General features: G+C 42.3%; 1 protein-coding gene across 7 annotated transcripts in view; it reads left to right on the top strand.

Annotated features, from left to right (window-relative positions):
* The window catches only part of DOCK10 (dedicator of cytokinesis 10), a 2344342-nt gene that overhangs the window by 1788798 nt on the left and 532884 nt on the right, over positions 1 to 22660 (top strand). For all 7 annotated transcript variants that reach the window (XM_044070265.1, XM_044070268.1, XM_044070269.1 and 4 more), the window contains exon 31: positions 12078 to 12125. In XM_044070265.1, coding sequence (XP_043926200.1) covers positions 12078 to 12125 — 48 coding nt within the window. The remainder of the gene's footprint in view (positions 1 to 12077; positions 12126 to 22660) is intronic.

Raw genomic sequence — 22660 nt, 5'->3', positions numbered from 1 at the left:
GGCTCTTGAGTTCCTCACCCCTTATATATATTTGACTTAGAAGCCTCTTATGTTCTCATTTCAAGGGTTCCTTCATATTTTATTCTATCTGCTTTGACTGTTGAACACTACAGCATCATATCAATAAGACCCTTCCTTGAAATGATTAAACTTCAGTTACCCTCCCTTTAAAATTGTATCACCCAGTAGGTGCACAATGTAGTACTTATAGCTTTAGCCACTTTTCCAGCTTGCTTTTAAAATCTGATTCCAAGTAATATATTGCAAGGAGAGTAGAGGAAGGGTCTAGCTTGGTAAAAAAAAATACCGGTCTGCAGAAAAAAACTATTAAAAAAGCTAAATGTTGGAAAGCCACAAATGGGAAATGAAAAGAGTAGCACACGTGTGTGTGTGCGTGTGTGTGTGTGTGTGCGTGTGTGTGCGCGGGTGTGTGCGTGTGTGTGCATGTGTGTGTGTGCGTGTGTGCGTGTGTGCGCGCGCGTGTGTGTGTGTGTGTGTGTGTGTGTGCGCGCGTGTGTGCGCATGTGCATGTGTGTATGTGTGTGCACGCACGCGCGTATGTGTGTGTGTGTGTGTGTGTGTGTGTGTGTGTGTGTGTGTGTGTGTGTGTGTGTGTGTGTGCGTGCGCGTGTGCATGTGTGTGTGTATTTGTGTGTGTGTATGTGTGTGGATATGAAGCAAATGTTTGGCTAAGGGGCTGTCAGGGATGGCAGAGGATATGCGGTCTGCAAGAGAATGGGGAGCTTCTGTAAAAATGCAAAAGATAGCGAGATGTTAGTAGAATAGCTCGTAAGGCATAACATGACATAGCATGACTAGAAAAAAGAGGCAATAGGCAGCCTGTAGACAGAATAGGATGGGAAAATTTAGGTGGAAAGCAGAGGACAAAATAACATGTGCCGAGGTTACTGGGGGAGTACAGGCAAGTAGGAAAGCATACAGGAAAGTGAATGGAGAAAGTGGGAGATGCAGCACCCATGACAATGGGAAGAAAAAATCCATTAAGAAAAGAGAAGCAAAGGGAAGTAACAAGTGGTAAAGGGAGATAGTCAGAGATGGCTACATAAGAACCAACTCCAAAAGGATAGCAAAAGAGCAGCAGGTAAGGAGGTATGCTCAACCAGATAGGAGAGACAGAGGCCGAACAGGGGAGGAGGTTAACATATCCAATGGAATTGACTTCAGGCAAGTGATAGAGGACAGATCAGATTTCAGTGAACTCTGGTCTCTGGGCTAACACTATGTAAATTTGGAAAGGGGTGACCAAACTGATCACCAAGTAGGAGGGTGGAATACATGTTGTGTGCCAATGATCTGTTAGAGAATATGACTGAAATGGCAACAAGTATGATGAGGAAGTAGGCAGAGAGATGCCAGGACACTTTACAGAAGTGTTACTTGTACCAGCAGCTGATACACAGAGGGGAAATGGATTAAAAAGTATAATGACTGGTTATGTCAGGAGAAATGTTTAAGGCTTAAGACTGATAGGATGATGGGAAGACCCCTGGCAGCAAGACTAGCTCTGTGGAAGACAGACTCCATCTTACTTCAGAAAGCATAGTGTATAGTGATGCATTGAAAAGGTACATCTGAAAAACTATACCGTCAAAATAAGATACAAGATATAAAGAAGAGAGGGAGCAATGGAAACAGAAGAGTGGTTAGGTGTTTATGTAGTAGGTTGAAGGTAAAAAGAAATACAAAACATAGCAGGTGAGTAAATCCAGGTAACTCAGACTGCAGTTTTATAGTCTTGCTCTGCTACCGAAAGAGTCTAGTAGGAATATCAGGAAGCTACAAACAGTGATGCATGACAGGATCACTGATAAAGATGGGGGCTGAGCCCAGCAGGTGCTTGGATATATGTCTGCTAAGATTCATAGTAGTTTTTTTCTGGAGAACAGCAAACCCCAGGACAGCAAACAACATGTTTTCATGACTAGAAGGAGGTGTCATCTAAACCGGATACAGTTTTATGACTGAGTTGCAGGAGAACTTAACATGGGAGTGCCAGTGTATATAATCTGCCTATATTTCAGTAATGCATTTGACTTTGTCTTAAACAGATGGATGACAGGAAAACTAGAGAGACTGAATAAGGAGAAAAGACCAAAACTGAGGAAATGGCTATCCCTTGATTTGAGTGATAGAATCCAAAGGAATGTGGTAAGAGGGACAATGTCAGTATTTAAGAAAATGACTAACAGAGTAACTCAGGGATCTGTTCTAGATCCATTATTCTTCAGTGGAGTTGTCGCAGATATACCTGAAGGAGTAGAGAACAGGATCTTCCTCTTTGTTGATGATACAATGATAGGTGGACCAGGGTAAGAGTCTAATGATGAATTTGAGAACACTGAACAGCGGGGTAGAAATGTAAAAATTTAGGTTCAGTGCAAGTAAATGTAAAGCAGAGATGTAAAATATCGGGTCTATATTAGATAACCAAAAGTTATCTTAAGCGAATGCTCACATGAGCGAAAATGCCGGGAATTGAAAGGGTGTTTGTCGGGTTGTGGTACAGTGAGGAGTGGGATATTTTCCCTTTCCTCATTGTAGTGTGATCTCAGAGTTGGAATATATAGTTAGCCGGGGGGGGGGGGGCGCAGCCCCCGACAATAACAAGTTTGATTACTGGCATTTTCGCTCATGTTAATGTTCGCTTAAGATAACTTTTGGTTATCTAATATAGACCCAAAATAATATTAGTTGAGAGGAGTGGAACCAAGAGAGCAGGAAAAGGATCGGGGGGGGGGGGGTTGATCATGCCTCGAATGGATCACACAGAAGAGAATGAGAGTGCAGTGGCAGCAGCAAACAAAATGCTGGGATCATTTCTCAGGGCGATTAATTCAAGTAGCAAATGGGAAATTCATCCACATTACTGGGCCTTGATCAGATGATAGCATATTGAATACTGTGTTTAGTTCTGGAAGCCATATATGGAAAAGGCTATAGGATTACTGGAAAGAATGCAGAGGAAAGTTACCAGGAAGATCCATAGAATGAATTGAAAGGAATATGACTAGAAACTAGGGAAGGTAGAACTCTTCCAACTTAATAACAGCAGATGTGGGGGGGGGTCACATCAAGGAGTTATATCGGAAGAGGTCATTCTGAACAGGAAGGGTGGGTCATAGGCATTATATTGTAGGGACTGACTACCTCATGAATCTCAGAAAGTAAGTTTTTAGCAGGAGGGATGTGGACTACCAAAATGGGTGGTAGAGACTGAATCTGCTGCAATATTTAAGGGGAACATGGGACAGGTGGAAAAAAAGGAAAGAGGATGGTAGGGATGAATAGAGATGAATGGGAACTGGAATGTTAAATGCAATTAAAAAGATAGGCTACTTCTATTCAAAGATTATTGTCTCTTTCTGTCACTAAGCAAATGTAATATAATGTAAAAAGTGACTGAAACTAGAGACCTAAAATCTGGTTAGCACCATCTTAATTTGCAAAAGCCTATCTAAAATTACTGAACTGAGCCATTTAGCCGAGTACAACTGCCTAAAATGAAATGCAAGCAGAAAAGAAAGCTAAGTCTACACTGATAAAAAGATGCACACATTCATAAATACACATAAGTTATACTTTATATCATGTACTTTGATAATGTTGTGCATCATCTTTGTCAAAAACATGCATGTTTAAATCACCTTATTAACCATCAGATGCTCAGCTCCTGATACAGAAAATGCAGCTGGTAACACTGTGACATTTTTCTCAGCAATGATGCTGATGGTCAAATACAAATTTATAGCAATGCGATTTGTCCAAAATGCAGTTGTGGCTCATAATACCCATCAACATTGATTGATACCTGATCAACAGATATTTTATTAATTTGCATCTGTGTTCATTGTTTAAGCCCAAGCCATATTGCTTCTTTTTCAATTACAGATGATTGTGCCATTTATTTGTTTACACTTTCCATTCAGGTCTTTTGGTTATTCAATGAATATCTCAGCGTCATGTCCAAATTACACGTGGTCTTCTCACAGTAATAGCAGAGATGCTACAATGTATTTTGAATAAACAAAACAAATTGTCATAGAGTGTAAAATTAAAGAGTACCAGCTGTCTGACTTTAAAGCACATCATTACTTATGGTCATGATAAATGAAAAATTTTTGCAGGGGTTTGGGCAACAGTTTGGCATTTAGGAGTCAGATATATGTAATCTGTTATCAAGATATCACGCTTCCATTTAAGGGACATATCTACATTAAGCAACTTCTCCTGACACTCCCTCCCTGCCTTGTTCTTTCTGTGGTTATGCATTCTTTGGTCTCGTTCTATCCTGACTACTGAAACTTCCTAGATCTAGGGCTTCCAACCACTGAACATTTACACTTACAGCTGGTGTAAAAACTCACAGGTGGTCCCGATTACCTTCATATTACTTTTGTTTTGTAGAGTTTTCATTGGCTGATAATTTATTCTCATAACACCGTTAAAGTCCTGGAGTTAGTGTATTAAGTTCTGCATGGCCTGGGTTCCTTTATCTGTAGAAGGTAATGATCCCTGTTGTCCTGCTTCATCTCATTATGTCTCCTCCTTTTGGTTTCTGGAGGTTACATGATTATATGGACACATCTGGTGTTCCTGCTTTTTGCTATTAGGCATCAACCCTTGGAACCTAGTTCCCCTGTGAATGAGTGAGTCCCCATACTGTTTAAGAGGCCCCTAAAACCACACATTTTTACTTTGACAATAATTTGTCTTTTAGGGCCAGTTCCAAAAGACTGGCTGTCAGTGTAAGTAAACATTTACACTAATATGGCTGTCAGTATAAGCCTGTTTATAGATAGACCTTACACCAAAGTAAGTATCTTACACTGAGAGCAAGCCTTTCGGAATCAGGGCAGACACGCTGAGAACAACTATTTTGGAATCTAGCCTATTGTATCCATTTTGTCATCATCTTTCTAATTATCCTTCACTGTGTGTTTTTTGTTCTAATTTTACTTTATTTTGAATGTTTTATGGCAGTGGTATTTAGTTACAAGCTCATTAATAAATTTGAACTTGCTAGACTGATCTAGAATGTATTTTTAAAAGCACTAATACCATTTGTCTATACTACAGAAATCCATAAAATGAAATGTGTGGCCCTTCATCTCACACTGATAATGTTCTGTCGACTACAATGCTATACCCTTTTAAATGTAATTCTTATGGACCAGGAGATAACATCTCCTGATTCTTGTTTACTGGGAAGTCTCCCCATTGCAAGTGTTGGACTGATGCAAAAAAAAAAGCATGAAAGTATAGCTTTTTCATTTTACTTCATATGAATGCTTCAGTACAGTATGATGATTTTCAGCTAAGAAATGACAAAATAAATAGACATTTCACTTTGGTAATGTTCACATTTCGGGCCAACATGTACTTTTTTCTAAATAAGGTAAAGTGGAGTTTCTTATTCAGATGCTGGGCCATACTGCAGAAATCATTGAATATTCTGAATAAAGTTTTCAAAGGGTATGAAAGCAGCTCTGACAAGTATTCATGCAGATGTCATTTCACTACAGCCATTTTTACATATAGCTCACTGTTTCTAGCATGTAGATCATTTCAACAAAACTTCTATTTAAATTCAGCAATATAAAACTTGTTCACAAGCCATTTTTGGGGGAAAGGCATATCTGATAAATGTGAAGTCTGTCTTCACAAAATCTTGCACGTTTCTTGCTCCCTGTGAAATAGAGGACATGCCATTGTTGGCACTATTGAAGTAGTTTGCTTCAATACCTTTATGTGCAAAATATCCCTAATATTGTAATGAGAAGACAAAATATATTACACTAAAGTTAGTACTGTACTTATTTCTAAAGGGAGTTTCCTGAATCCTTGTATTTCAGCATTTAAAAATCTGCTAAAACATGACAATTTCATAATTGCTGTCTTCCGAACCGAACCTCCTCAGCTACAGCATTATTGTTATGCAGTTTCCCATAATATAAATCAATGGATATCGATTACAGATTCTTTTGACAACTGTAACAAGCCCTACCAAAATCCTTGATAGGGCACACTGCTGATTTAGGTCAGAGGTGACAGGGCAGTCATGGAAGAAGGTGGGGTAAAATAACATCACAGTGTGGGACTTTATAGTTAAAGGCTTTAGCTGAAAAAACGAAATAATGTCAGAAAGCTGCACTTATGTTATTTTGGGTTGATGTTATATAAAATGTTAACATGTTATAGTTCTTCAATGGCTTTAGTACCTTGAAACAGATGAAAACATCACAGATACACTTGTTTTGAATTTTGCCTCTAGCTGTCTCTTAAGTTGTGCATTCTTTCTTATTATGTGATTGCGTTACTTATCATGTTTTCATTACTGTAGACAAGATCTCAGTGAATATGTTATATTACCTGATCAAAACATCTGGTGATAGTAATTCACATTCAGACTTTTGGCATTCAAAAATATCATGAAATTTTAAACTTGAACATCTTATACACAGTTGGTCATTTCTTAGTGGGTTATACTCAGTAAGATGAACCTGAAGTTAATTCTGCTTAAAATTACTTGGTAATGTGGGTAGTACAGGAATATATACACATATAAAACCAAACACTGAAGAATATATACACATACACAGCCAAGCACCGAAGGATGTAACCCAGACGTTTGGAATTATACAATTTATATACCAACTTCCAGAATGTAACCCACCCACCCCAACCCCACCAAGACAGACATAGTCCTGGACACCGTACCTTTTTAATACTGCAGAAAGATAAGGACATGAAATTTCATGCATAAGAAAAAATACTCTAAAAAATGGCCACTTAACAAAATAAATGACATAAAATAAAGCCACGGTGAATGCATTAGAGTTTCTATAAGTTTGTGCTGTTACTGGTGGATAGAATCACATTAGAGAACCACAACAGATTGCTGCTCGCTATATTTTTATCTGTGGCTGCATAACTGTCTGGTTTTTTGTTTTCTAATGTTCTTCCAATTGGCTCAGTATCTGCATATACTAAGTAGTGGTTCAGGACATTGTCCTGCATGTCGTAGCTATTTGCTCAGTGTGTTTTTTATAATCTTTATAATATATATTTACCATCTCAAAAGTGCTTACTCCTCTCTGTACTCTTCTTTTCTAGACCTAACACCACTCTTAAGTATTCAACTGCGGTACCACCTTTAACATTCTTATAAGAGAAGCGCAGTCCGGGTCTGAACTGTCTGCAAACAGCTACAGTTAACTTTGAGTGTGTGTCTACCTGTTTGAGCCAATCTTCATTTTCCCCTGGAGAGCACTGTGCTTTGGCTGTAAGCAGCCCCCACCACCACCACCACCACCACACACATCTTCCACTTTCTCTTATTCCCTTCTGTTAGCAAATAGTATCCATAACTGATCAATACTGTGTGTTTGTTAATTTAAACTATGACCACAGTAGCCTACTGATACAAGGTTATCCTGTTTTTCCACCTGAGAAATTAAGAAAAGACTTACAGTTTCAGAGCAGTCCTTGGTCAATTGTGATTGTTTCTTAACACATACTTGTCTTGCTTTGTGATTGTTTCCAGCCCCTCATACAAGACCCTAACAGGGTCTCTACCCGCTTTGCTCCCCACTCTGCCCCCTATTCCCTCCCGCCCCAAGTGGTCCCACCTTTACTGCATTCAAACCCCTCCCATCTTTCCAATAGCCAACCACAGCGCTAACCCAACACTACCTCCTCCATATTCCCTCTACTTTCACACCTCCTCAACTGACATGTACAAGCATACCTTTCCTTTGCTCACTGCATGCACTCTCCTTGCATATCTTACATCCTACCAAAGCTCCATCATTCCCCCACTTAACCACTACCACTGTACTACTACTCACACCACCACCCATGTCTCACCCATACTCAGCTCCCCTCCCACCAGCTCAAGAACCATCCCTATGCACCCCCCACATATTCCACCAACTATATTATTCAAACGTAAAGCATCCCTACAACTTAACATAGTAACCCTCCCACCATACCTATTACCCACAGAGCACAATCATAAAGTTTCCGTTATAAACAAACACATTCAAAAACTGAGAAAACTAATAATCTCATGCATATCAAAACTAGCCCTAAGTGGAGACATCCACCCCAACCATGGCCCTACCATCTCCAACCCCAATCCTCATAATCAGACTAGAAACCACAACTTCTCCCATATTACAGCCAATAGAAAGCCAAGTGACTTCCTTCTACTAAGCCTAAATATTAGAAGTATATCCAACAAAGTCCATGAACTCCATGCCACCATTGACTTATACTCCCCAGATATTATCATCCTGACAGAAACCTGGCTAAAACCTCACATTACCAGTGAGCAAATACTCCCTACAGGTTACGGCATACTAAGAGTAGACCGGCTAAACAAAAAAGGAGGCGGTGTAGCTATAATATTTAAACAGCATCTAAACATCCAGATCTTAAAATCATCAGCTCCACAAATAGGCAATGAAGAAATAATATATACCAACCTCAAAATTAACCAAAACAAAACCATCAACATAATTGGATGCTACTTCCCACCTGGCCAAAGCATCCCTCCACTAGAAAACCTCCTCAGCTGGTCTACCCACCATCTCCCCCAAGAAACTATCATCTTAGGTGATTTCAATATTGACTGGCAATCCTGTTCTGGCAACAATCCAACCCATCATGTACACCTTCATGGCTTCACCCAACTAGTCCAGTCACCAACAAGGATAAATAAAAACTCCAGCAAGCACACTACCCTGGATTGGATGCTAGTAAGTAAGAACCCCCAGTCATATATAACAGGCTGCTTATCAGATAGCCTCAGTGATCACTCCCCAACATTCCTACTCAAAAAATACCTGTACCAAGCTAAACCTGTCATCTATCGTCAAATACGTAAACAAATAAACTTTAACCCACTCGCATTTATCTCATCCCTCAAAGAATGTAACTGGCATGCTCTAAAGTACCTCAGTCTAGATGACGCAGTTGAATTTTTTTATACTACCTTCCTGAACATCCTTAATTACCATGCCCCCATAAGATTTTCCAGAACCAAAGCACAACCCTCCCCATGGCTACAGAAAACCACTAAGTCAGAAATGAAAAACAGGGATAAAGCCTGGGAGCACTGGCGCAAAACCAAAACCCCCGCAGCTAGACAAACATTCCTAGAACTACGCAATAGAGTCAAAAAGCTAATAAAACGGGACAAATTCCAATACTACCAGTCTGCCCTAGACTCCTCACAACACAGCCCCCAACAATTCTGGTCCTCCATAAACTCCATCCTCCACCCAGGTAAAGTCAGTACCCCTCCTCCTAACATCCCTCACTCCTCAGAAAATATTGCTACCTCATTCAACACACACTTCACCCAAACCATACTATCACTAGCTAAACAACACAACCCCCTCCTCCAACCGACACGTTCAACTAGTAATCTCCCCACTGCCTTCTCTTTTCTCCTGTACCTACCTCCAACATAAAAAACTCTTAACTAAACTTAAACCCACCAAATTAGCAGCAGACAACCTCCCAAGTGAATACCTACAAATCGCAGCTGATGCTCTGGCCTACCCAGTATCCATCTTGATTAACCGATCTCTGTCAGAAAGTTACGTTCCCACATTGTGGAAAGTCTCACATATAATTCCCCTCCACAAAGGCGGACCCTCTGCAGAACTAACCAATTACCGCCCCATAGCTATTCTCTCTCCACTCTCCAAAATACTAGAGAGATGCATACACTCTGAGGTCTCAGACTACCTCCTTACTAACAACCTCCTTTCCAGTACTCAGCATGGTTTCCGACCAAACCATAGCACCACCACTGCCTTACTCTCCTTTACTAGCACTATCCTTCAGCATAAAAACAATGGCTTTCTCTCCTCTGCTACTTTCCTAGACCTATCTAAAGCATTTGACATGGTCCCACACAAACAACTTATCTCTGTCCTCAATAACCTATCCTTCTCACAATCAGTCACCAACTGGTTTCAGAGTTACCTGTCTGACCGCCAACAATCCGTTGTATGGCAGAATGACATATCTCCCCAACCACCTGTCTCCATAGGGGTTCCCCAAGGATCCATCCTTGGACCCCTACTTTTCTCTGTTTACACCAATAATCCAGCCTCTGCCACCAAACATGGCACACTCATCCAATACGCAGATGACTCAACCATCATCTGCTCAGCCCAGTCCCTACCCAAACTGCAAAAAGTCACACAGGAAGCCTTTTCCGCTGTTGAAACATGGTTATCCGATGCCCAATTAATACTCAACCCAAACAAAACTAAACTACTCATCTTCCAACCCACCAAACATACTCAAAACAACTCTCACTTTAACATCACAGTAAAAGACAACACCACTATATACCCAACTGAACACACCAAATTGCTAGGAGTGGAAATAGACAATAAACTAAAATTTGACATTCACATATCCATGACCATAAAAAGTCCACAAAAACTAGGAGCATTATACAGAAATAAACAATTTCTCACCAAAGCAGCAAAGATTTCAATAGCAAATTCCCACCTTATCTCCACCCTACTTTATGCCTCTCCAGTATATACCAACCTAAGGCAATGTGATCTAAACAGGCTAGAGACCTGCTACAACAAAATCGCCAAATTCGCCACAGGGCATCCTACCATAGTCACCACTGTCTCTCACTTGCTGAACTGGGCTGGCTTGAACTCCCTCACCTCCTTCAGTGGTATCAACTCTCACTCGCCCACAAACTAGTAAACCATCCACTAAATGTCCCATCCCTCCAGAATCTACTCCAACCCTATCGCACCACCAGACCACTAAGATCCAGCAACAAAAATCACTTGCAGATCACTAAAGCCAATAACTCTGCTGGTGAAGCACTATTCTCTTGCGGCATAGCCAAATTATGGAACTCACTCCCACCCACAATTACCTCCGTACCATCATGCACCAACTTCAAAACTTTATTAAAAGCGCACCTAAAACATGCTGGCTATGCCCTTGCAACTCCCACTCTAATATCATCCACCCCATCCAACTACTACCTTTCTTTCACCTCCACTAACTACCTTGATGATAGCAAGCTCAGATGCTCATAAGCCTAGTACTTATTATACAGCAGGAACTTCTCATTGTTACATTTGTTAATGCCTGTTATGTACTTCACAGATAAAGATTCTAGTTGTCTACTGATGTACTATGTTCTTCATCTGTAAATATGTTGTAAGTAATTTCTATGTTAAATTGTTAATCGCTATGTAATCCAATGTAACTACTGTCTGTTTATTTTACTGTGGAGCATTTCTCCCCGGGCCTCCGCTGAAAATGGACCCACGTCCAGTCGGACACTCCCGGTCAACAAATTTAAATAAATAAATAAAATAAAATTCGAACACATATCATTGGACAAAATGAATAAAATAGAACGTTTATGCTTTGGCTTACATGCCTTGTGCCTGGCTATGTCCTTCCATTCATTTTACAAGTACTTGGTCTACATCTCCCTTTTTGTTTTTCCTGGTGAAAATGACTTTTTGGTGGGTCATATTAAAACTGCCTGATTTTGTGCACCTAGTGTTGAAGTATCATACCCCAGTCAGTAATATATAATGGCATGCTAAAGTATTTTGATATGCAGTCTCACTGAAGTATTTACAAATACACAAATGTCACTTTAATAGATATCTCTGTTACAATGCAAAAAATATGAAAGCTCAAGTTATCTGTTTTTTAAAGGTAGATAAATGCTTACAAATCATATTTTAGTTTGTACTGATGAGTTTTGTGCCAACTGCTCTGCAGGCCTATCCATTTCTTTCACAGAATGAAGTGTTTGGTTTCAGAAAATATAGCATTCTCCAGGACTTTGCAATCAAGTATGCATAAGTAATAACATACAGATTCATTCTAAAATGACACTTGCCACTGATATTTCAGAAACTTCGGTGTTAAGACTAATGTAGCATGAATATTATAATCTACAAATTATATTTAATGATCAAAGTCTGCACATCAGTTAAATTTACTCATCCTTGTTGTTGTTGTCATTTTTGAACCTGTTGCAGATCCAGACAGTACAGAATCAGACCTAGCCGAGAACCCTCCTGTGGCAGGTATGTATATTCTGTGTATGTCGTGTTGTTGTTGTTATTTTTGAACCTGTTGCAGATCCAGACAGTACAATATCAGAGACCTAGCCAAGAACCCTCATATGGTAGGTGAGTGTAGCCTGTGGGTGTCATGTTCATTTTTTAATTTCATATTTAAAAAAGATAGTAACTCATGCAGCGGCACATTTGTATGAACGCATTGTACCATGTCTTATGTTACATAATGGTTTTTAACTTAATGTGTATCATCTGCTTCACTATTAAACATATGTTGGACTGTTGATTTAAATGAATGATACTTCACTAAAGGTATTATGTTCAGAACTTATTATTCTAGTAAGGTATTATGTACCAAAATAAAATCCTCCCATTTCCACCAAATTCATTATAACGTTAGGAGATACTGTCAGTATCAGATGGGTGTCCAGCATGCCCTCCATCTGTTGGTGAAATGAAGAAATCCACCCTCTTTTAACTTCAGCTGTTTAATATGAATAAAAACTACTGTCCAAGCATTGATGTTTGTATGAGTATCAGTGTATAATAGCAATATGGAAAGGCAGGTTCCTGGTGTTATTGATCCGATTAGTGAAATTAGTGGGTTTTCAATACACTTGTCAGTCCCTGAGTCAGATAAATAGCTAGCAGATACCACATTATGAGCTACATTTTCATGATTAGATGATTTTGTTTCAAAGGTGATCTAAAGTCACAGGGTAATCACACTTTGAAATGACTGCACAATCTGCATGTCATAATAAAACCAGTGATATCCTGACATGAAAACTATGATGTATGGGTCAGGAGTGTTAATAACTGTGGGTTTTGTACCTGCATAGCAGTGAGCAGCAAAGAGCATCACTACGCCTATATGCAAGTACACTAAGAGCAGGTTATTCACGCTAATAAGGAAATGCAAAGGCATTTTGCTAAACACACCTGTTTATGGCAAAGGTTTAAAGTAATTGAAGATAAGATCAAGATAAGATAGATCGCCCACCATGTCCCAAGATGCTTGCTCTGCATTCCTTGAGACATTGGAAAATATAAAGGTCCTACCCAACACCATAATCTTGGGTGACTTCAACTACCCTGGTATAGACTGGACGAACTACCAATGTTCCAATAAATTCAAATGCCCTTGAACAACTAGTATGTTCCCCCACTAGATGGGACAACATATTGGATTTAATCATCACAAATATGGGCGCCCATTGTACCACACCTGTTATCACCCCCTCCTTGGTCAGATCCGACCACAAACTGATAACCCTGGACATCCTCACTCCTCCACCTCCCCCAATCAAAGAAACCATAGTCAAAAACCTTTCCAAAGCAAACTTCAAACTACTTGCATCCGAAGTGGAAAGCTTCACTATTCCCTTGCAGAAGGATAATGATATCCAGGATGCGGAATCCTACACCAAGGCACTCTATATGCATATTCAGGATTGCATGGACTGTGCTATCCCAAATAAAACCAAGACTCCTTCCTCAAGCAAGAAGAAACCAGTCTGGTGGACCCCGGCCATAAGCAAACTTTACAATAAAAGGAGGAGACTTATACAAAAAAGGCCAAATCTCAAGTAGAAAAATCATCCCTGATCAGCATTAGTAAGAAATTGAGGGCCCTCATCAAGTCAACTAAACCTAATTTTGAAAAGAAAGTTGCCAAGGATGCCCCAAGGATGACCATAAGGCCCTCTATGGCTACGTCAAAAACCTAAATGGCAACGCTCAGGTCTGTTCTGAGCTAGTACAAAATGGAACAAAATACACTGACCCTTCTGACATTGCCAACATCTTGGCTGACAGGTTCAGTGAAAATTTCTCCCCCCTCACCACCTACAGGGCCTATTACCATTCTAGGGGATTGTGTAAGTCCAATTATTACCGATACATTGGTTAACAAGGCTCTATCTAAAGCTAAAAACACTGCCTCCGTGGGACCAGATGGTGTCCCAGGCTATGTCATATACGAGCTCCAAAAGGAATTAACCCCGCATCTTAATACCCTGTTCAGTCTCAGTCTCAGCCTCTCCACAGGATATGTGCCCATAGAATGGCGCACGGCAATGGTGGTCCCGCTACACAAGGGTGGAGCCACAACTGACCATGGGAAATACCGACCAATAAGCCTGACCAGTCTGATCTGTAAGGCTATGGATCGAATCATTATGGAACTCATAAATGGAGAGATTGGGAACCTCCAGTCACTGGACCCCACACAGTTTTGCTTCGTCAAGGGCAGATCATGTCTCCTGAACCTGGTGGATTTCTTTGAGACAGTTAACTCAGGCTATAGATAAGGGGGCTATAGATAAGGGAAAGGAGGTACACAAGGCTTACCTTGACCTTGCTAAAGCATTTGACACCGTTCCCCATTCAGGTATTATTGATAAGCTCACCAGCCTGGGCATAAACCCTTATGTCACAAGATGGATCACAAACTGGCTCTCAGACAGATCCCATAAAGTAAGAGTAGCGGGATCTATGTCCAAATCCAGACCAGTAATGAGTGGTGTGCCTCAGGGCTCTGTCCTGGGGCCCCTCCTGTTTGGCATATACTTCCCAGAAGTACAGGCAAGCACAGAAGGGCTGTGGCTGACTAAGTTTGCGGACGACTGCAAACTGGGTTCTATAATAGAGTCTCCAGGCGACATGGAGATCCTCCAGAAGGGCCTAAATGAGACTGATGCATGGTGTCAAAGCCATGGTCTCAAGCTAAATGCAAAAAAATGCGTAGTAATCCCCTTTGGAAAAAACAGAGTACCCGCAAACTACAACATAGGAGGTAATCCCCTGAAATCTGAAGAAGAAATAAGGGATCTAGGGACCCAAGTAGATAGTCAGATTTCCTTTGATAACCATGTTGCCAAAGTGGTTAGAAAATCCTTCTATGTGACCCATCTGATCATGAAAGGGTTTGCATCAAGATCTAAGGATGTAATGGTGCCCCTCTACTCTTCCCTCATCAGACCCATTATTGAGTACAATGCACCAATTGGAATGTACCTGGCTAGACATCTGCAGCAGCTGGAGAGACCACAAAGGTACCTAACCAAGAGGATTACTGGCCTCAAACAGTTGCCCTATGCAGCACAATTGAAAAATCTAAGACTGTTCTCTGTTGCATACCGCTTTCTCAGTGGCGATCTCTGTCTAACGTACAGAGCCATGTCCAACCCAGAATTGTTGAACATGCTCCATCTTAGCAAAACCAAATCTACTCAAGCTACATGCTCTAGGGATATAAACCTCAACACAACAATGAATAGAACATGCTGGAGGGATAGATTCTCTTTACAGAGACTTCCCTTACTATGGAACAGGGTCCCGATCTACATAAGACAGAGCCCCTCACTATCACTCTTCAAGAGGAACCTTGATGATTGGATGGGTAACAGAAAGTTCACACCGGGGATCACACCAACAGCACTACTAGATAGGGGCCAAGGGTACTAGCTGCTAGTACAAGGGTCTAGGGAACTACTAAAGGGGTGGTGAATACCGCACAACGTGGCTGGGCTAATATATGCCTTCGGGCAGATAGCCCAGTACCAACCTATGAACCTATAAGTATTAAATATATGTGAAGAGCTACATGAAAGCCATAGGCTTCATATGACTGTGTATGTACTTGGATTTTATTTTTATTTATTTATTTATTTTTATTTATCATTTGTTGACCGGGAATGTCCGACTAGGTTCCACAGAGCCTGTTTTCAGCGGAGGCCCGGGGAGAAATGCTCCAGATGCATGTCTTTGGAATGTGGGAGGAAACCGGAGTACCCAGAGAAAACCCACGCAAACACAGGGAGAACATGCAAACTCCACACAGAAGGCACCCCAGCCGAGAATCGAACTGGAGAACCTCTTGCTGTGAGGTGACAACGTTAACCGCTGCACCACTGTGCCGCCCACATGGATATAGCAGATGAATGTGGCTATCTGCGGTCACGCTTGAAAGACTTAGGGTAGGCACCAGACTCTGAAGTATTTGTTATTAATATTTTGAAAAAATAAAAAAGTTTAATGTGTTTTATATATGGATATCCATTTGTGGACACTGTTGTTTTCATTAAAAAGTGGAAAGGGGGGAGATAGGATTGATTAAAAAAGATGAGACACAGCAGGAACACATCAAGAGGGTTGTGCTGGATGAAGTAGAGGAGAGGTGCATTATGCTTTTGTTGGGAGACAGACGCCCCCTATTTCTTTCAATTCTTTTATATAAGAGAGTAGGATGGGTGGGACATAGGTAAGAGTGTTTTGGAGAGAAGATAAAGGAAGGAAGAGGATGGTGGGAAGTGGTGACCAACAGCAGTTCACAGTCCACAAGCCCTCAAATGTTTCCACTGCCAGACAGTGTTGCATTAGAGGACCTCAATGTTATGGAGCAGCGGCCTGTGGTAGCACAGTGGTCAGTGCCAATTGGGGCAGCAAGTGTTCCCCCCACTGAAGAGAAGCATCAATTGTCTGAGGCTGTCTGTCCACAACCGGCTTCACCACTTATCAGCCAAATCCCAAAGCCCCTGTTCAGTGAGGCTTGCCAGGAGGCCACTTGCCAGGGTGCCTACAGGACTGGTGCCACTGCCCCAACCCTTTGAGGATAACCAAATGGGAAACATTCCTTAACCTGAGGGATATGTAGCCGGGCTGCTCCTGATGAATTTGGATCTGTACAAAAATGAACATAAATAGAAGAGATAGAAGATAAAGAAGGGCAAATTAATGCTTATTTAAAATAAAAAAAGTGAAAAAAGGGGGAGACAAAGAAAAATACACACAATAAATGCACTCACAGTGTTAGACAACATTCTGCTTATTATAGGTTCATAGGTTCATAGGTAGGTACTAGGCTATCTTCCTGAGGGCATTTATAAGCCTAGCCAGAGTGTGTCAGCTTTCACCACCCCATTGATTAATTAACTGAGCCTCTGTCAAGAAGAGCCAATGAAGTGATCCCAGGGGTGTATTTTCTATTACCCATCCACTCACCAAAGTTTCTCTTGAAGAGTGTTAGTGAGGGGCTCTGCCTAATGTAGTTAGGAATTTTGTTCCAAAGCATGTGGAGTCCCTGTGATAGGAATCTATCCCTCCAACATGTTCTATTTATTGTTGTGGTGAGGTTTAGCTCACTACAGTGAGTGGCTCTCAATGACTTGCATTTCTTTAGGTGGAGCATGTCCATCAATTCTGAGTTGGACATGGCTTTATAAGTCAGACAGAGATCAACACTGAGTAAGCGATATGTCAGTGAGTACAGCCGGAGTTTTTTCTAGTCGGGCTGCATAGGACATATGTTTGAGGCCAGTAATCCTCTTGGTGAGGTACTTTTGTGGTCTTTCCAGCTGTTGGAAGTGTCTTGTGAGGTACATCCCAAATGGGGCATTGTACTCTATGATGGGTCTGATGAGTGATGAGTAGAGGGGCACTATAACCTCTTTACTTCTAGATGCGAACCCTTTAGTAATTAGATGGGCTACATAGAAGGATTTCCTAACTACTTTGGCAATATGATTGTCAAAGGAGAAATTACTATCTACCTGGGTCCCCAGATCTCTTATTACCTCTTCTGTATTAAGGAGGCTGCCACCTATGTGGTAATTCATGGGTGTTTTGTGTTTCCCAAATGGGATGACTATGCATTTTTTGGCATTTAGCTTGAGACCATGACTTTGACACCAGGTGTCCATCTCAGTAAGCCCCTTTTGGAGAATGTCCGTGTCAGCCGGAGAGTCAGTTATGGCTCCCAGTTTGCAGTCATCAGTGAACTTGGTTAGCCATAGTCCTCCTGTGTTTGTCTGTACTTCTGAGAAGTATATACCAAACAGTAGGCGTCCCAGGACTGAGCCTTGTGGGACATCACTTGTGACTGGTTTAGAGTCGGACCTGGAGCCTGCTATTCTTACCGTGTGAGTTCTGTCTGTAAGCCAGTTAGCAACCCATCTCGTGAGGTAGGGGTTTAGGTTCAGGCAGGTGAGTTTTTCTATAATTCCCGAATGGGGAATGGTGTCAAAAGCCTTGGCGAGGTCAAGGTAGGCTGTGTGAACCACCTTCCCCTCATCTATGGTCTTGGTGACTGTCTTGAAGAAGTCAACCAGGTTTAGTAGGCATGATCTGCCATTAACAAAGCTGAACTGGGTCAGGTCAAGTGTTTGGAGGTTCCCAATGTGTTTGTTAATGAGTTCCATGATGATGCGCTCCATAGCCTTTCCGACCAGGCTAGTCAGGCTTATGGCGCGATAGTTACCAGGGTCAGTTGTGGCCCCTCCTTTGTGGAGCGGAATATCCATTGCTGTGCACCATTCTATGGGCACATAGCCTGTGGAGAGGCTGAGGGTGAACAGTGTGTTTAGGTGGGGGGGGTTAGTTTGTTCTGTAGTTCGTGCAAGACGCAGCCTGGAACATCATCTGGCCCCACTGACGTTGTGCTTTTGGCTTTTGAAAGGGCTGTTTTCACCTGTGCTTCTGTGATTTCCAGGACACTACACTTTTCCGGTATTGTTGTGGGTCCTTTTGGGGTGAGAGGGGGGGTGAAGTTTGCACTAAATCTATCTGCCAGGATGTTGGCAATATCAGTAGGTTCAGTATGTTTTGTGCTATTTTGCACTAGCTCAGAGCATATCTGCGAGTTGCTACTTAGATTCTTGACATAGCTATAGAAGGCTTCATAGGTTCATAGGTTCTTAGGTTGGTACTAGGCTATCAGCCCTGGGGCCTATACAAGCCCAGCCAAAAAGGTACCCTGGCTTTTGCCAACCAAGAAAATTATTTTCCTGTGCCACTGTTGAGCAGAGCCACAGAGGTGATCCCCGGGGTGAATTTCCTATTTCCCATCCAATCATCAAGATTTTTCTTGAAGAGTGCTGATGAGGAGCTTTGTTTGATATAGATATGTAGTTTATTCCAGAGTATGGGAAGTCTCTGGGACAGGAATCTATCCCTCCGGCATGTTCTGCTTATTGTGGTGACAAGGTTTAGGTCCCTAGAGCATGTAGCTCAGAGGGATTGGGATTTCTTTAAGTGGAGCATGTCCAACAGCTCAGGGTTTGACATAGCTTTGTATGTTAGGCAGAGATCACCTCTGAGTAGGCGATATGCAACGGAGTAAAGCTGGAGTTTTTTGAGACGGTCTGCGTAGGGCATCTGTTTGAGGCTGGTAATCCTCTTTGTGAGGTATTTCTGCAGCCTTTCCAGTTGCTGTAGATGGCTTGTGAGATACTTACCAAAAGGGGTGTTGTACTCTGTAATGGGTCTAATGAGTGACGAGTAGAGGGGAACAATGACCTCTTTTTTTCTGGATGAAAAAACTTTTGCGATGAGGTGTGCCACGTAGAAGGATTTCCTGACTACTGTGGTGATGTGATTATCAAAGGAGAGACTACCGTCCACCTGTGTCCCAAGGTCTCTTATCACACTTTCGGTGTTAAGTATAATACCACCTATGTTGTAGTTCATGGGTACAGAGTTTTTACCAAAGGGGATGACAATGCACTTTTTGGCATTGAGCTTGAGGCCATGGTTTTGACACCAGACATCTGTCTCAGTGAGGCCCTTTTGTAGGATGTCCACATCGTTAGGAGTTTTAATTATGGCTCCTAGCTTGCAGTAATCTGTGAACTTCATTAGCCAAAGACCTTCTGTGTTAGCCTGTACTTCAGAGAAGTAGATACCAAACAGGAGAGGACCCAGGACTGAACCCTGTGGTACTCCACCTATCACTGGTCTGAAGTCGGATTTGGAGTCTGCTACTTTCACAGTGTGGGTTCTGTCAGTGAGCCAGTTGGCAACCCATCTTGTGACATAGGGATTTATACCTAGTTTAGTGAGTTTATCTATAATTCCAGAGTGGGGATGGTGTTGAAAGCCGTGGCAAGATCTAGATAGGCTGTGTGAACCACCTTACCCTTGTCTACGGCTTTGGTGACTGTTTCAAAGAAGTCTATCAGGTTTAGGAGACATGATCTGCCTTTTACAAACCTGGACTGGGTGGGGTCCAGAGTTTGGAGATTACCAATGTCTTTGCTTATAAGTTCCATGATGATATGTTCCATGGCCTTGCAGACCAGGCTTGTCAGGCTAATGGAATGGTAGTTCCCGGGGTTCTTGGTGGCTCCCCCCTTGTGGAGTGGGATAACCATCGCTGTATGCCATTCAGCAGGCACAAAGCCTGAGGTGAGGCTATGATTGAACATGGCACTTAGGTAGTTCGTGTAGAAAGCAGCCTGGGATGTTGTCTGGTCCCATGGATGCTGTGTTCTTGGCTTTGGAGAGTGTGATTTTTACCTGTGCAGCCATGATTACAGGAACTTTGCATTCTTCTGGTATAGAGATGGGCTCTTTAATGGGTGAGAGGGGGGTAAAGTTAGCACTGAACCTATCTGCCAGGATGTTGGCAATATCAGTTGGGTCTGTATATTTAGCGCCATTGTGCTGTACCTCAGAGCAGATCTGAGTGTTGCCATTGAGATTCTTGACATAGCTATAGAATGCTTTGTGGTTGTCTTTAGAATCAGTGACAGTTTTGTTTTCGTAACTAGCTTTGGAGGATTTTATCAGGGATCGCAGCTTCTTACTGAGGCTGACCAGGGAGCTCCTCCACTCATGGGATTTTTCTCTCTTTTGCAACATTTTCTTCCTTCTGTTGTACAGTTTGTTTATGGCAGGGGACCACCAGACTGGCTTCCTTTTTTGGAGGATAGCATCTTGGTTCTGTTTGGGATAGCACGATCTATGCACTCATGTAAGTGCTTATAAAGTGCAATTGTGTAGGATTCAGTAGTCGTAACTGTATTGTCCATCTGCATGGGTGTCATGAAGTTCACCACTTCTGTCTTAAGAAGCATGAAGTTGGCATTGGAGAATTTTTTTACCATGGTTTCCTTAATGGGGGGTGGGGGCAGGATGTGGATATCTAGGGTAATTAGCTTATGGTCAGATCGAACCAATGAGGCGTTGACTTCAGGTGTAGAACACTGGTCACTCATGTTGGTAATGACTAGATCTAGGATATTGTTGCCTCTGGTGGGTGTGTGGATAAGTAGATCCAGGGCATTGAAGTTTATGAATTCCAGAAAGCGTTGAGCAAAGGAGTTGGTACATGAGTAGATGCTCATCGTGCATACAGTTGCAGTCATAACAGATGGGTTTTCCTGCTGTCAGGCGGGTCCTTGGTCGGCCAAATTCCAAAGTCTAGGTCCGGCGTCGGATGTCGTCGCTTCTTCCCTGACGTCAGTGCGACAGGGGTATAAAAGAACCAGCCGACGCCATTTTCTTCAGTCTTTCTTGCCGCGCGGTGCCTGAAGCAGAAGCAGTTTGCAAGTGCCGGTCGGCCAGCTCATGAGATTACGAATATTTTTCAACCGAAGTCTTCTTGAAAGCTAAGTACCCCGTTGGGGAAACTTTTCTTGCCTCAGACCGATGTCAGACAAAGTTAATAACTGCATTTAATGTCGGAAGCAAATACCGCATAAGGATTTTCATTCCCTCTGCATTCCTTGCTTAGGCCCAGACCACGACGTCGCGGCCTGTCGTTTTTGTGCTACATTCAACAGACGCACTATTAAGCGTCGGGCGGAGTTCGCCCAACACTATTTTGGCAAAAAGTTTCATTACATTATGTCGTCGGATACTCCGACTCCAGTTTTGAGTAAAAGACGCAAAGATAAGGACCGACATACGAGGTCTGCGACTTCTACCGACACCACGCTAAAGCCGACTACAGGTGCTCCGGTTCTCAGCGAGGCACCTACGCAGCCCCTGACTACCGATGACACTTCATTGGCGGTGTCTTCTGTGCCAGAGGTCGCAGGCTCTTCGGCCCACACCCCGACTACAGATACCGAAGCCACTATTGGCGGAGAAACACAGAGTTTAGACAGGCCTGCCACCTCTCAAGGTGTCTTCAGGCCTTCTTCTTCATTTTCCATCAAGGCTTTCACTAAGTCTAAAGCAGCCATGCATACCAAAAGACAAGCTCCACAGGGCCCCTCTCAAGGCCCCATGCCTAAATAGCAGATGTTCAAAATGGCTGAGGATTTGATTACTCTTATCAGGGGTTCTCAACCCCCCTCGGACAAAAGGCCCAGAGTGAAGGAAGAATACCCTTCCTCGGACCAGGCCTCCATTACTTCAGAACATTCTGAAGACCAGGAACATTCATACTCCCCTTTTGAAGATTCTGATGCAGAGGAGTCCATTCCCTCTGTCTCCCCCCCTGAGGATTACTCTTTTGGGGAAACCTTACATACCTTGAGGGAACACTTCCACTGGGAAGGCCAAGAGTACTCAGACTCCAAGAAAAGACTTAGGGATTTCCTCTTGCTCCCTCAGCACAAGCCTCTGGCTATACCTCCTGTCTTAGACATACTAGATGATGTGTATTCGGAGGCCAGCCTTAACCCAGATTCTTTACCCCTAGCTCCAGTCAAGCCTGACAGGTATTACCAGGTTCCTGATTCACACCAATTCCTATACAAAAGCCATGCGGCTGACCCAGAAACTATTTCACAGGGTCCCAAGGGAATTAAGGC

Source organism: Protopterus annectens, chromosome 4.part1 (genome assembly GCF_019279795.1).
Source record: "Protopterus annectens isolate FY-2018-M chromosome 4.part1, PAN1.0, whole genome shotgun sequence".
Lineage (NCBI taxonomy): Eukaryota > Metazoa > Chordata > Ceratodontiformes > Protopteridae > Protopterus > Protopterus annectens.
The sequence above is the reverse complement of the archived record's forward strand: the minus strand, read 5'-3'. Positions and strand labels throughout refer to the sequence as shown.